Source organism: Leptopilina heterotoma, unplaced genomic scaffold (assembly GCF_015476425.1).
Source record: "Leptopilina heterotoma isolate Lh14 unplaced genomic scaffold, ASM1547642v1 Lhet_36, whole genome shotgun sequence".
Lineage (NCBI taxonomy): Eukaryota > Metazoa > Arthropoda > Insecta > Hymenoptera > Figitidae > Leptopilina > Leptopilina heterotoma.
Window position 1 is genome coordinate 1,808,300 of NW_025111040.1, and position 14,801 is coordinate 1,823,100.

The 14,801-nt window shown below is 26.7% G+C and overlaps 2 protein-coding genes across 3 annotated transcripts; one reads left to right on the plus strand and one right to left on the minus strand.

Moving 5' to 3' along the window:
- Positions 1-47: 47 nt before the first annotated feature.
- LOC122505463 (E3 ubiquitin-protein ligase RNF14-like) lies at positions 48-4,543 on the minus strand. The gene is made up of 5 exons (XM_043617092.1): positions 4,413-4,543; positions 1,999-2,902; positions 1,378-1,606; positions 959-1,131; positions 48-504 (listed from the first exon to the last, which is right to left on the minus strand). Exons 2-5 carry the CDS (start codon positions 2,893-2,895, stop codon positions 217-219), a joined length of 1,587 nt encoding a protein of 528 aa, XP_043473027.1. The 5' UTR covers positions 2,896-2,902; positions 4,413-4,543; the 3' UTR covers positions 48-216.
- Positions 4,544-4,594: 51 nt separating this feature from the next.
- LOC122505460 (tectonin beta-propeller repeat-containing protein) lies at positions 4,595-14,435 on the plus strand. Of its 2 annotated transcripts, none has more exons than XM_043617086.1 (24): positions 4,595-4,991; positions 5,389-5,669; positions 6,317-6,499; positions 6,824-6,976; positions 7,305-7,397; positions 7,639-7,819; positions 7,997-8,217; positions 8,305-8,508; positions 8,862-9,046; positions 9,108-9,240; positions 9,429-9,655; positions 9,945-10,076; positions 10,199-10,355; positions 10,435-10,597; positions 10,777-10,880; positions 10,968-11,110; positions 11,216-11,564; positions 11,700-11,850; positions 11,975-12,384; positions 12,481-12,582; positions 12,734-12,869; positions 13,001-13,192; positions 13,463-13,620; positions 14,078-14,435. In XM_043617086.1, the coding sequence occupies exons 2-24, from the start codon at positions 5,445-5,447 to the stop codon at positions 14,126-14,128; spliced, it is 4,053 nt and encodes a 1,350-aa protein (XP_043473021.1). In that variant the 5' UTR covers positions 4,595-4,991; positions 5,389-5,444; the 3' UTR covers positions 14,129-14,435. The 2 variants fall into 2 exon arrangements, with proteins under 2 accessions (XP_043473021.1, XP_043473022.1); XM_043617087.1 differs by having other exon boundaries at positions 8,865-9,046.
- The last annotated feature ends 366 nt before the right edge of the window (positions 14,436-14,801 follow it).

Below are 14,801 nucleotides of genomic sequence, written 5' to 3' on the forward strand. Positions count from 1 at the left end.
ATAAAAGAGTTTTTACAATCTCACAGAGACGAATTAAACAATAATTATTTTGGCGCCTTAAATTATATTTATTAAATAAAAATTACTTTTATAGCAAACAATTTCGAAATATTAAAATAAAATATATATTAGCATTTTGAATGTTTTTCGCTAAACAAAAGAGATTTAAAAAAAACAATTTTAGAAAGAAGTGAAAGTAAAGGACGATGATATTTTTCATAAATCATCTATTTCGTATTCATCCATTGAAGTGTCATCGTCCGAGAAATCAATGAATTCACCATCAATAAATGTAGGATCCTCATCACTGTCATCATCAATATCGTCGTCATCGTCGTCATCGCCCAAGTTCATTAAAATTCCTTGATTCACTCGATTGAAACAACTTGAATTTGGATTTCGATAATGTTGATACGGATCACGTGGGTCCAATCGAGTATTGCAGAGCCAACAGAAGAATGTATTACAATGCCCGCAAGTTATTTTATTACATCCATCAGATTTCTGGAAAAAAGAAGAAAAAACAGAAAATCAATTTCTTTCTTTAAAAGAAAAATGGAAATAAATTGAAAAAATTGCAGTGACACTAAATTTAGACACCGAAGAAAGAAGATAAAGAAAGGTAATGTTTTTTTTAATATTATCATCTCTTATTAATTTATTAAATAATTGAACGCCCTCGTGAAATCTTATTAAAGTTATATTGAAATTAATTAAATTTCTGCGAGAGTGCGAGGAATTTTTACTGATTATCAAAATAATTGAATTCTTTCGAGAAATTGTGTACTGAAAATAATTGAATCGTAAATTTCAAAAATGTTTCAACTCGAAATTCACGATTCAATTAAGTTGCTCAGTAAAATTTTATTATTTAGGAAAATCATTTTTTTTGGAAGAATTTTATTTGGAAATTTTCTAAATAATAGATATTAATAAAGTTGACTAAAATTATTCTTACCTCAATAGCGACTTTACAGTGAGGACAATTTTTGCTATTGTTAGTTATCCAATTTTCCGACATGGTATTATCGATCATAAGTTGTAATTGCTTTTTCCCGTATCGTTTCTCCAGTTGAAGTTTTTCCTCAGGTGATGCATTTTTATATTCTTTCATTAAACTTTGTTTATCAGCTGAAAAAAATTGTTATTACAATGAAAAATTATCCAATAAATAAATTAATTAATCAAATTAATGATAAATAATCTAAATTACGATTTAGTAAATTTTTAGTATTTTAAGGAAAAATACTTAATTTAACTTTTAAAGAAAAATGCCATAAAAAGTTAATAATAATAAAAAAAGGTTTAAAAATATTTTTATAATTAGAGATAAAATAGATTTTTAAAAAAGACAAACGGAGAAAATAAAATAAATACCAGAATTCATTTTGCAGGGTTCAATTCCATGGTAGACCATTTTACAAAATAGACAAAAGGCATATTGACAGGCTGGACATGTGGCGAAAACTTCGTTGGCTTCTCGACTCACGGGATATTGGCAGTGACGTCGCGGACAATAAACAATGTCTGTCATTGTGCTTAAAGTTGCACTGAGCAAAATCGAATCGTACTTGCTAAACAATTCCGGACTCACTAAATCTTTTATCTAAAGAAGAAAAAAGGGGTAAGAGAACTTTTTATTTTTTAATTTAATTTGGAATTTCGTTTTAAGGCGCAAAAAAGTCGAAAAAGTCGTTTACTTAATTCAGTGTTGTCACAAAAAACTTATTTTGTATTTCTTTCACTGATTTCTAAATTCAATTATTCTAGGAATTACTTTTTTCAAAAATATTTTAATATAATTTTTAGAGGCAAATATTAATTAATTTTCATCTTTAAACATTTTTTTTGAGTATCAATTAAATTTAGACCTGAATGAAGTTTAAAAAAAGGTATCAGTTTTTGAAAAATAAGAGCAAAAAATATTCTCAAACAGTTTGAAGAATAATGGCACAATTTCAAATTTTAATTTTTTTATTTTAAAAATGGAAAACTCACTTGTCCGGGCGTTGCTTCCGAGGAGCATTTATCCTCAGGACAGAGTATATCCTGGACAGCACCATCTTTAATTCTCACCTCCAAATATCCAACAATACATTCTTTACAAAACACATGAGAACAAGGAATAAATTGCGTGCAATCAATGCCCAATTTATCGGCAAAACAAATTTTACACGTATAAAAGTTCCTTTTAAATTCAATTTCATTGCGCATTTCATTATAGTCAATTAGCATTTGAACTGGATTGCTACTGACCGGTCGATCAAAAACAGCTCTCTTATCGAATGAATATCTATTTTTGTGTCTCTTATTTTTACTTTTCTTTGAAATGAAATTTCGCTTTGAATTTGTCATCATTTCATTTGGATGTTGTAGATTTCTTGTTGTCACTGTTGTTTCCTCTGCTGTCACAGTTGTGAGTAGTTGATTATCTAATGCTATTTTGTACCTTGTGTAAGTTTGATTGATATTCAAAGTTTCCTTAAGATTTAAAAATTCCAATGTTTCATTCTGTAGGAATGCGAACCATGTAAAGAGAATTTCCGCACCCTCTGTTTCTTTCCATAGTTGATCTAATTTTTGACAGAGTTTCGATAAAAGTGGTGGTCTTAGCCAAGAGGAAATTAAAGTGAAGTTCGGCGGTGATAATGAGGGATAATCTGGTGGCAATGTCACTAAAACGGTTATCGGTGGGAGATGTGAAATATTAACTTTCGTTGGTTCCTGATCAGTTTGTCGTATGTCTTTATAGGAAAAATAGAAATCTTCGGAGAGAGTTAAAAATATCTTTAGTGTACATTCGTATTGATTGTTTTCCTGTTTAAAGGAAAATTCCTCATTAGTGTAAATGCTTTCCAATGCTGTGAGTTCGTCTTTTTGCTTTTCATTATCCATTTTATGGCTAGAAAAAATAAATCGGTTAATTAATATTTCTTTTCAGTTGATTTGAAAATTAATTTGGAAAAATTCAAATTATTTTATTTATTATTCAAAGCAATTTAAAATAAAATTACAGAATAATTAATAATTATTTAATTGTAATTACTTTTTACTTTAATTTATTTTTAACAAAATTATTAGTAAAAATTGAGTTCTTGCGACGAATCTTATTGATATTTCATTGAAATTGTATTGAAAATAATTGAAATTCTCAGAAGAATTTGATTATTTATAAAAATAATTCAATTCTTGCCAAGAAATTTATTAAAATTGTTAAAAATAATTTAATTCTTTCGAGAAACTCAGTTAAAATTGTATTAAAAACAATTGAATTTCAGGGAAGTTTATTAAAATTTTTAAAAATAATTGAATTCCATTGAAAAATTTAATGGAAATTTTATTAAAAATAATTAAATTTCTCCGTAGAATTTTATTATTTATGAAAATAATTTAATTCTTGTTAAGAAAAGTTATTAAAATTTTTAAAAATAATTTAATCGTTTAGAAGAAAATTACATTCTTTCAAAAAATTTTATTCAAATTATATTGAAAATAATTGAGTTCTTACAAAAAAATTGTTTCAAAATTGTTTCAAAAGTTAAGATTTGTTTTAAAGAATTTTATTAATATTTTAGAAAATAATAAATAATAATTCGTTAATAAGTAAATTTAAAAAAAATTTTAATCTGAAATCTAAAAATTAAAATTGATATTGCAAATTTAATTTAATAATAAGTATTTTTTCAATTTTATGCAAACTAATAATTAATTATATGAGGAAGAGAAAAAAATTATAAAGAAGTAGAGAAGTATCAAAATAAAAAAAACATTTTTTAAAAAGTTACTTTTATGTATATTTGAAAATTTATTGCCAACAATTAACAACAATTAAAATAGTTCAAAAGCAATAAAATAAAATGTCGTAAACGTAAAATAAAATTATTATTTGAAAAATTGCACTATAAAATTGTCTATTGTCCTTGAGGAAAACGTTTCAAATATTATGCAATTGCAACAGAAACATCAAATTTAATGAAATATTTTTGAACATTTTAAACAAATAGAGTAATTAAAAAAACAAAAATATATAAATACTTGTAATTTTATATTATTTGTGTCACATTTTAATTTTATTATACGAAATCCGTTTTTAAAATCCGATATGATGTAATATTTTTGCATACAATATGTATTAGAATTTTTGTCACAAAACTTAATAATGAACTTAATTATTATTTTTCATGTAAATACAACTTTTAAATATAAAATAGAATAAATAATACACAACATTTTTAAAAAAAACCAAGAAAACTTCTACAGAAACGTAATATTTAGGTTATGTTTTCGAGAAAATTTTCGCAGACATTACAAACAAAATTAAACAAGTGATTTCAAGCATTTCAAGTATGATTTTTCGTTCGACTAAGAAAAAATACATTTAGATAAAGAATATATTTGAAAAATTTGTCTACCTTTTAGAAAAATACTATTTTTTCGGATGTTTTTTCGTATTTATAAAAACTTTTAAAATCTTGTGACACGGTGATGTCAATGTCAGTGACGTACAATCAATTTTATTCGTGTGGGTTATACTTTCTACACACACACACGTATATAATTTATATATTGTAGTCAGCTGTCAATATCTACTCCAAAAAAAAAAAAATTCCGCTAATCGTGCTAAATTTTACATTAACAATTCGCGAGTGATAATTAACAATCATGAATTATCGAAGCAAATAATAATAATATTACCATAAAATAGTTTCAAATCTCTAGATGAGAAAATATGTTCTGTGAGAGATAAAAAGACTTGACTCTATTGTCAATTTTTTTATTTATATATTTTTGTGTCGAATTTTATTTAGATTCGTTAACTATTTATGTCGTTAATTTCTAGATATTGATTATTAAGAGAAATAATAGATTTTTAAGAAAATAGCAATTTTTATATTTTTTGCAATACAATTTGCAAATCTCACAAGAGGAAGTGAAAAATAAAAAAATGTTTCAAACAAATGTCTTATTTTAAACGCTAACATATTTGACAGGTAAATAATTTTTTGAGACAGAAATTTATTAAATCTTTGAAGGGTTTGAAGACGAAGTAAAGAGGTTATGTTCTTCTTTTTAAAAAAAAGAAAAACATTTTCTGTTTATCGATTTATTTTTTTTACTGTTTTCATTGTTATAATTATATTAATTATAAATTTATAAATAGTTTATAAATATTTTATTGTTAGTAAAAATGCCTTTGACACTCGTTTTTATCTTTTTTTTCCTCTTGAGAATTTTTAAAGGGAAAAAAGAATAAAAGCGATTCCGATATTGATAAGATTAAGATGTAAGAAACAAAAGAAAGTGCTATAAAATTAAGATTAACAATTTGATTCGATATTTTCAAAATTTAAAAATTAGAAAAAAAATAAAAATTTGTTTTCTTTTTAGCTGGAGGTGTTGGATTTTGGAACCATTTTGGCGTTTGAATATTTTCAGGAGAAAAAATGCCGAGTACATATTTATACGCAATTAATAATGAAGGACGAGTATTTGGTTTATCGACAAGTGGAAATATGTGGAGAGAATTTATGTATTTGGGCTTGGAATTTAAACAATTGTCGGCTGTGCCACATTTTATGTGGGCAATCGGTGGCGATCGACAAGTTTACGTTCACGTTCATGGCTTAGATTTTCCCATAAGAATTAAGGAAGAAACATACGAAAATGAGGTTTATTTACTAATTTTCTTCCTTTTTTGTTATTTATTTTATTTATTTTACAATAATTTAAATTACATCTTATTTTGTTTATTTATTTCTTTATCTATTTTCAAAAATAAGCGAGATAAGCATTTTCGTTATTTATTTATTTTTATAAACTTTTTCCTCAGACTTTTTTTCCAAAGTTTTGAACTTTCAATTTCAAATGACGGAAATTTATTTATTTTTGAAAATTTGAATCTTTCTGTTTAAATTTGTTTTGGTGAAAAGTTGTCCACTAAACCATCTGTTAGCAAAATTAATTAAGTTGAAATAATTAATATTGTCAACTGACAAATCTAATTTTTCACAGTAAAATTTTACTATTTTCTTTAGTATTTTTCGTACTTTTATAATTTTTACTCAAATTTTCATGAAAATTTACTAAGAATTATTAGAAATGTTATTAATTTAAATTAGTGAACGATTTTTCATTGATTCAGATTTAAAGAATTAAAGATTTAAAAAATAATTTATAAAGATTCAATTCAAATTGTTAAATTTAGCTTCTCGATGTTTATTCTCGATCAATGATTATAAAAAAATTTTTATATTCAAATAAATATTTGAAAGTTAATTTTTTAAGCATCTAGAAAGAATATTTTGTTTATTTTCAGCGTTGGCTGCCTTTGGAAGGATTCAGCAGTCGTTTATTGCCAACTGACAGATTTAATTTTTCAAATCACGATGGTACTGTCGATCGTAGTCGGGATAAAGTGAAATTACCATCAATGGCTTGGCAATGGGAGGGAGATTGGCAAATTGAAACAACTTTGGATGGACAGCCTCTCGATCATGATGTAATTAAGAATTATTTACTTTTTTATTTACAATGTAAATTAACATAGAAGAAAAAAAATACTTATTTTCTTTTTTTTTAAGAAAAAATTTGTTGTTTCACTTTTTTTTGCTGTGGAAACTCATTTTTTCTTATTCAATTCTAATAGAATACTTTCTGCTTCAATGGGAAAAATACTATTGTCTTTCCTTTTTAAGGAAAAATTTGTTGTTCCACTTTTTCTTTTCTGTGGCTAATTATTTTTGCTTTGATATTTGTTCTAATGCAATATAAAAAAATTATAGTAATTAAATTGTTTACTACATTTTTTTGTCTTATTTTCTAGGGTTGGACCTATGCAATTGACTTCCCTGCGACTTATTTTCCGAAGAAAAATTGGAAATCTTGCGTGAGGAGACGAAAATGGGTTCGTTATCGAAGATACAGTGCAATGAATTCCTGGTGCGCGATTGCTCCTCTTCATAAAGATCCCACAAAGGTTAAATTTTCATTATTTTTGAAACAAATAATAATTTTAGAAGAAAACCTCTAAAAACAATCAAATAAAATTAATTTCTATAAATTTCATAAAGATCCCACAAAGGTAATGATAAATTTTAATTATTTTTGAAACAAATAATAATTTTAGGGAGAAACACCCAAAAACAAGTAAATAATAAAATTAATTTCTATAAATTTCTGTTTATTGCAAAAAATAGAAATTAATTTCAATTTTATTTCATTCAAATAAAAGACAAGTTGAAAATAATTTTAATCATCAGTTTAATTTTTAATTTTGTTTACTTTTTAAATTTCCAATTATTCAGGAACCATTCATAGACGTAGCTATTGGAGGAAATCAAATTCCATCCGGAAATTCGGGCGAATTGGTCGTTTGGGCAGTAACTGCACACGGAAGGGTAAAAATTTCACTATTTGCCGACATTTTCTTTTTTTAATTAATTGAAATTCAAAAATATCTAATAAAAAATAATAGATACTTTTCAAAAAGTAAAAATTGAAATTTACAAATTGAAACTTTGAAATTCATATTTTTAAGTTAAAATTAGTAATTTGATATTTGTTGGAAAAATTTGACATTAAATTTAAAGTAAATTCTTTGATTTGTTTATTGAAAGAATTTCTGTTTTAATTTATTAGGTGATGTTTCGAGTTGGTGTTAGTACAACGTCACCAGAAGGTTTACGTTGGAGTGCTATTAAATTGCCAGCTAGTTACGAAGTATCCCAAGTGAGTGTCGGTCCATCAGGATTAGTTTGGGCAGTGTTACAAAGTGGCAAAGCAATCGTTCGAACGGGAATTACGCGTGAAAATCCAATGGGTAAATTTTCAGTTTGCAATTTACAATTTAAATTTCTTGAGTGCTTTGAAATATAAACAATTTGGAAAAAAACTAAAAATTAACTTAAGATTTAAAAACAAATAGTAAGAAATGACAATTTTCAATTTTTGATAAATTACTTTCTATACTTTTACTGTTTTTAATTTTTTGCTTCAGGTGACGATTGGACGGAAGTTGAAGCACCGGAAAATGAACGTTTGCTTCAAGTTAGTGTTGGTTTGGATTCAGTTTGGGCAGTGACGAGCGTTGGAAATGTTTGGTTTCGTAAAGGAATTAAAGGCGAGATGAGTGGAATTTGCGAGCAATTGGCAACAGGAACTGGATGGGTCGAAATGGCCAGTAGAATGGCTTTAATTTCAGTTGCCTCGAACGATCAGGTGGTGTTTTTATTCCATATCAGTCTAAACAAAAAAAATCTGTTTAACTTATTTTTATTTTGTTTATTAATTATCATATTATTGAAGGTTTGGTCAATTGGAATGGACGATCGGTGCTTATATTATCGAAGTGGAATCACGCGCTCGGAATTAACAGGCAAAAAATGGAAAATAATTAATGTACCTCTTCAATTAAGCAGAGCGAGTAGTAACGCGAGTTTAACTTCGAGCAACAGACACAGTGTATGCGGTACTCCACAGCAACAGCGACATCAAAGTTTCGGCTCTCTGGTAATTAAGAAAAAATAATCCACATTTTTATTTATTCAAAAATACCACAATTATTAAAATAACTAGAAATTCATTAATGTTAAAATTCAAAAAATTAGAAAGAAAATTAGAAAATATAATTGATAGTTAAAAAATTATAACTTTGAATAATATTGTGATTAATTAAATAATTTATGAATTCCGGAAAAATTTGAAATATTAATTGATAATTGAACTTTGAAAATATAATTTTTTAAACAAAAAATTGATACATAGAAAAATCGATATATTTTCTACATCTTAATCTAAATGATTAAAATAAAAATTAAATAATAATTTTAAAATCAAATAATTAACTAACGAGATTTTCGCAGCAGAATCGTCCACTAAGTACGAGTGATTCGTCATCAGTAATTCGCGATTGGGAAGAGCAATCACGATCAGCACCGAATGCATCATCAGTGAGAATTTGGCACAAATCGAAAAATGGCACGCCAACGAGTTTGGAATTAAAGCAATCGTCATTTCAAGAAATGTATCGAAAGGAAGAAAGCAGAAGGTATGTAAATTTAAAATTTTTATCATCAGCAGAAATTAAATCTGATTTTTTTTCTCTCCAGATCCGGTAGTTCATTAGACAATGCCGATTTAACGCAAGCGAGCGTTGCTAATATTACGATTTCAAATGAATCCTTAGCTAAAAGTGGCGAATCAATTGTTGTTTCTGGCAAGGGAATGAGCAGTACTGTTAAGGTTTGTTTACTTTTTGATTTTATCTTTTTATTTATTCGTATTTATTTATTTCCTCAAAATCTGGAACATAAAGAGAACCCTTTCGATTTTATGATCTGATTATACTTTTAATTAGATTGTTTTTAATATTTTTTTTATTTATGCTCTGATTTGTAAAAATAAAAAGTAATAAAAAAAATATATTTCAGATAAATCCCGCGGCTTGGAGTCCAGTTCATTCAGTTGGTTCAATGGTTGGTGTTGAAGCTCATCCGGAAACCGATGGAAGTGTTTTCGATCCAGATTTTACTGGCGACTCGGGAATTTTCGGCGAGGACGAAAGCAACGCTGGAATGTATTGGGCCGAATGCGATGTTCTTTGGTATAAAGTCGAGGCTGGCGCTTGTTACATTGATCTCAGCAATCCTCCGAAATGGTAAATAGAAACTAAAGAAAAAATCGAAATTTTCTACGCAAAAGAAAATATATTTTTATTGATAATTAGTAATTGAATAAAGAAAGTTTTTTCTATTTTATTTAATAATTTAAGCATTGATAATAGAAAATAAAAAATAATAATAATGAAAATAATAAAATAAAAGAGAATAAAAATAAGTAACAATTAAATAATTTCTAATGTTTTTCCAATTTAGAAAAAATAAAAAAAATTTACCTTCTTGCCAAATTGTGTCTTAAAGAATTAAGGTTTGATTTTTTTTCTAAAGGATCGCTGATGGAAATGGCACAGCCCAAGGTGAAACTGCAGAACCATGGAGGATTTATATATTAAAAGAATTAAAAGAGAGATTAAAAAACGTTGAATTTGATTGTACGCTGTACGAAAAGGCCGTCGAGAAGTAAAAATTTTTCTTTAATTCACTTTTCTAGAGTATAGAAAAAGAGTTTTCTATTTAAAATTCTTTTCTACTCAATATTAATTAATATAATATTAATTAATTAATAAACAAATTTTTCACAGATCTTCTTGGGTCAAGAATGGAGAAGCGAAATACAAATTAAAGAATGGAGCTTCTTTTGAAGACTGTGTGATTGAATTAGAATGGATTAGTAGTGATAGCGGATCTTTGGATTCAGGAACTTTGACTGTATTAAATCCCGACGGTGCAACGACTGTGGTAAAGTGATTGCAGATGAAAAAAAAGACCATCATTTTTTCTAATAATTAAAACTCTTTGCATTAATTTTTGTTTTTAGATTCAATTTCCAATTTCTGAAATAGTTTCTGTAAGCAGCTGCAGTGAACCGGGAAATCCTCGAATTGCTCTTCACACACCGCGTTTAAGATGTTCGAAAGTTTTGAGATTACAATTCGCTAGTGACACTGAAATGGAAGAGTGGATGTCGCATCTTACTGCAGGTAAAATATAAAAAAAAAATAATTCAAAGAGAAAGCAAAATTTATTTAAAATTTACTCAAGTATTAAATATTTATTTTTGAAAACTTAAAATGTTTAAAGTATATTTAAAATTATAGAATGTAAAATATTGATAAAATATTCTTTTTATTGAAATATTAATATTTAAATTTCATTACAGTCACTTGTCAAATGAATAATGTTTATGGAAAACCTGGTCCTAATTCAATTTGGGCTTCAACTGCCTTAGGAGATGTTTATGTTTACGATCCTGCGATAGCGGAGGTAATTTTTAGTTTTTTTTTTCTTTAAAAATGATAATTACCTTTTATTCTAAAATTTTGCAATCTAATTATAAAAATTTATTTCAAGGGCAATCAACTTGAGGGTGGATTATATGTTCAGGAATTGGATGCCGCGGGAAAAAGTCTTCCATACGAAAGTATTCTTCAAAATGGTTTTGGTCCTGGTAGCAGTTTAGAAATTTCCGTCTGCGTGCATGACGACGCCGATCGGTAAATAATTTGAATTCTTTTTAATGGATACTTTTTGCTACTTTTTTTTAAAATTAATTATTAATAATTTTACAAAAATTAAATAACAATTTAAAAATCTTACAGATTGTCGTTTAATTTTGTTTGCTATTCGGCGATGAATTCGAGACAAAAGAATTCCTGTGAAACGAATGATCTTGCATTTCATTTTAATCCACGTCTACGTGAATCGATTATTGTGAGAAATTCATATCAGAATGGACAGTGGGGCGAAGAGGAGCGCGAAGGAGACAGTCTTTTAAAATCTGGATGCGATTTTAGTTTGAAAATCGTTTGCGAGCCCCGTGGTTATAGAGTGTTCATTGACAATGAACAATTCACGTTCTACAATCACAGAATTCCGCCACAAAATATTACACACTTGAGATTAAAGGGTCTTATGACTCTGTATAGTGTCGTTTACAAATCAACGGCCGTGAGTATAAAATTAAATTATAATTAATTGCCACAGATCAGAAAAAAGTCAGGAAACGTAGAAATTCTTGAAATAGAAAAATTAATACAAATTTTAATAAAAAAAATTAAATTTGGATTAATTTTTTTTCTGCAGATGATTATTGAGCCGTTAACAATGTTTTGGCGTCAAGTTGGAGGACACTTGAAGAAAGTGGAAACTTGTCGATCAGGAATTACTTGGGGAATTGGTTACGATAATACTGGCTGGGTTTATACTGGAGGTTGGGGAGGAAATTTTTTGAAAAGTAAGTGAATGAATTAATAAATAAATTAAAAATTAATTAATTAATTGATTAATTAATTAATTTAAAAAATGAATGAGTTAATAAATTATAAAGAAATGAATAAATTAATTAATTGCTTTAAAAGGTTTAGGTACCGGTAATAATGGAATAAATCCAATGGTGGATACACATAATTATTATGTTTACGAGAATCAGAGATGGAATCCTGTTACCGGTTATACGTCCCACGGTTTGCCCACCGATCGTTATATGTGGAGTGATGTCACCGGTAAACATAGACGAACTCGCGAGCACACGAAATTAATGTCAATGCACTGGCAATGGGTTTCCGATTGGATAATTGATTTTCACACGCCCGGAGGTGTCGATCGTGACGGATGGCAATATGCAACTGACTTTCCATCTCAGTATCATGGAAAAAAGCAATTTACCGATTTAGTGAGACGACGAAGATGGTTTAGAAGATGTCAACTGACAACAAGTGGTCCTTGGCAGGAATTGGGAAATACAAAATTGCTCGACGTTTCCTTACAGGTAAATTATTATATTACAATATTTTAGTTGCTAATTTAATATAATTAATAATTAAAATATTTGAGTTACTAATTTTTAATATAATTAAAATTTCAGACTATGGAAGAAACTGACAGTGAAACATTCATTCAGGTTTGGGCTGTGGCAACAAATGGCGAGGCATTGTTCCGACACGGGGTTACGGAATCCTGTCCAATGGTAAAATTACATATTTAAGTAGTTAATAAGTTGGTGTTTAAATATAAAAAATTTTATAATTTGCATAATAATAAACTGAAACGTTGGATTTAACATTTGCTATAGTGCTAAAATAATTTATTTATTAATTACGTTTAAATGAATTTTTTAGGGAGTTTCCTGGGAACATATTCCAAGTGATCAAGCATTAATTGGCATTTCTTGCGGACCAAATGGACAAGTTTGGGCAGTCGCGAAGAATGGTTCCTGTTACTGGAGGTTTGGCATTAATAACGCCAAGCCCACTGGTATATTTTCTCCTTTACCTGTTTTTTTTATTTATTCTATTCAATAAGAGTGAAAGAATTTTTTTTTTATTTAAAATTCGTGATATTTTGGACAATTTAATTTTCTTTTTTGTTTAATTTTTCTTTCGTAGGTGACGCGTGGCAAAATGTTGAGCCACCCGCAGGCGCTCATATTAAGCAAATCTCTGTTGGATTCAATGTCGTTTGGGCTTTAGATACAAATGGAAAATTGTCAGTTCGTCGTGAAATTCAAGCGAAAGTCTTTCCTGAAGGCACGCATTGGCAAACTTTACCCTCGATGCCCAATGATCCAATTCACATTGGTAATAAAGACAATAAAATATTAAAAATAAATAATAAATACAAAACTTTACTTATATTAATAATAATCAAACATAATAATAATAATAATAATAATAATAATAATAATAATAATAATAATAATTTTGGGAAAAAAATAAGAGCAATTTAATATAATACAGTAAAAAAAATGTTATAAATAAAATAAATAAATAGAAATAAATAAATAAATTTATTGTTTAACTATATTTTGATCTTTATTAATTGTTAATAATTCTATAAAAAATTTACAGATCTTTCGGTTGTCACTGCAAAACAAGGTTTTCGTCATATTTCCGTAGCAAAGGAATCGGGACAAGTTTGGTCCATTTCAGGAGCAGGAATTGTTTGTCGAAGGATTGGAATTACCGACGAAAATCCAGCGGGAAATGGATGGTCGACTGGCATTGGGGTAAGTCTCACAATATTTATCTACATTATTTTCTTTATTATCAAAATATAATTGATCTTTGAAAAAAAAGTAAACAAAACCATTCAAAAAGAAAACTATTATAGCCAATTTTTTCTATAATTTTATTTAAATACTCTTCGTTAGTTAATGATTATCAATTTTTTTATTATAAATTAATTAAGTAACTAAATTAGTGATTAATAATTAAGACTTATTCTACTTTGAATAAGTGAGATTTAATTTTTTTTTTAATAATAAAAATATTCTCTTATCCATTTTTTAAAAATTAAAAATGTTTTTTATTTTTTTTTCAATTTTTAAAAATGAAACTGAAAAGAAATGATTTATAATTAAATTTTAAATTATTGAATATTTTGAAAATGGTGATACTATAAGAATAGAAATTTAAAAAAAAATTATTGTTTAAATAAATTGAAAATATAAAAATTTTGTTTAGGCAAATTGGCAACATATAAGCGTTGGAGGACTTTCTCACAAAATCAAATAAATAATAAAATCCCATCTTTTATTGCTTTTAAGTGTCAAATTAGTCTCTTAGATAAAAGAAAAACTCATTGAAAAGGTTGTAAACAGAATTGTAAATAGTAATTTCAAGAAATTCCAAAATACTTTTAAGATAAGAAAAATTTTATCGATAATAATTGTTGTACAATATTCGTTTAAAAGAATTCATATAATCTAGTCATCAATTTTTTTTTCTTCTTTTGTAAAAATTTTTTTAAATTTTGTCTCTTTTTTCTTTCGTTTAATAATTTTTTTTCAAGTCGCTGTAGTTATTAACAAAGTATTTTTAATTTTTAATTTTTTTTCTATGGACTAAAAGTAATTATTTAAATGATCACTTTTCTTTTTGTTAATTTTTCTTTGGCCTAAGAGTAATTATTTTGAGTTGTTTCCTTATTTTGAATTAAAAAAGAAAAACAGTAGTTCTTTTTCTTTAACAGAGACTTTAAATATTTTTGTGATTACACAAAAAATGACAGTTTAGTATTTTTTTGTATCTATATTTTTTTATACCTTTAGTTTTTTTTTTACAAAATATAGATTATTACATACAGTGAAATTAGATAATAGAGAATACTTTATAAAATTTGTGTTTTATTTTTAAGACTATAAATTACAATCGGTAATTTAAATAATTTAAATCAATATAATGATAT

What these genes read in the sequence shown, in the direction of transcription:
- LOC122505463 (XM_043617092.1), bottom strand. Translation starts at nt 2,895, where the DNA reads ATGGATAATGAAAAGCAAAAAGACGAACTCACAGCATTGGAAAGCATT. An exon ending in CGGAAGCAACGCCCGGACAA is followed by an intron (nt 1,607 to 1,998) that starts GTGAGTTTTCCA and finishes TTTCTTCTTTAG; the next exon opens with ATAAAAGATTTAGTGAGTCC. An exon ending in ACCCTGCAAAATGAATTCTG is followed by an intron (nt 1,132 to 1,377) that starts GTATTTATTTTA and finishes AATTTTTTTCAG; the next exon opens with CTGATAAACAAAGTTTAATG.
- LOC122505460 (XM_043617086.1), top strand. Translation starts at nt 5,445, where the DNA reads ATGCCGAGTACATATTTATACGCAATTAATAATGAAGGACGAGTATTT. An exon ending in GGGAGGAAATTTTTTGAAAA is followed by an intron (nt 11,851 to 11,974) that starts GTAAGTGAATGA and finishes TTGCTTTAAAAG; the next exon opens with GTTTAGGTACCGGTAATAAT. An exon ending in CAATGATCCAATTCACATTG is followed by an intron (nt 13,193 to 13,462) that starts GTAATAAAGACA and finishes AAAAATTTACAG; the next exon opens with ATCTTTCGGTTGTCACTGCA.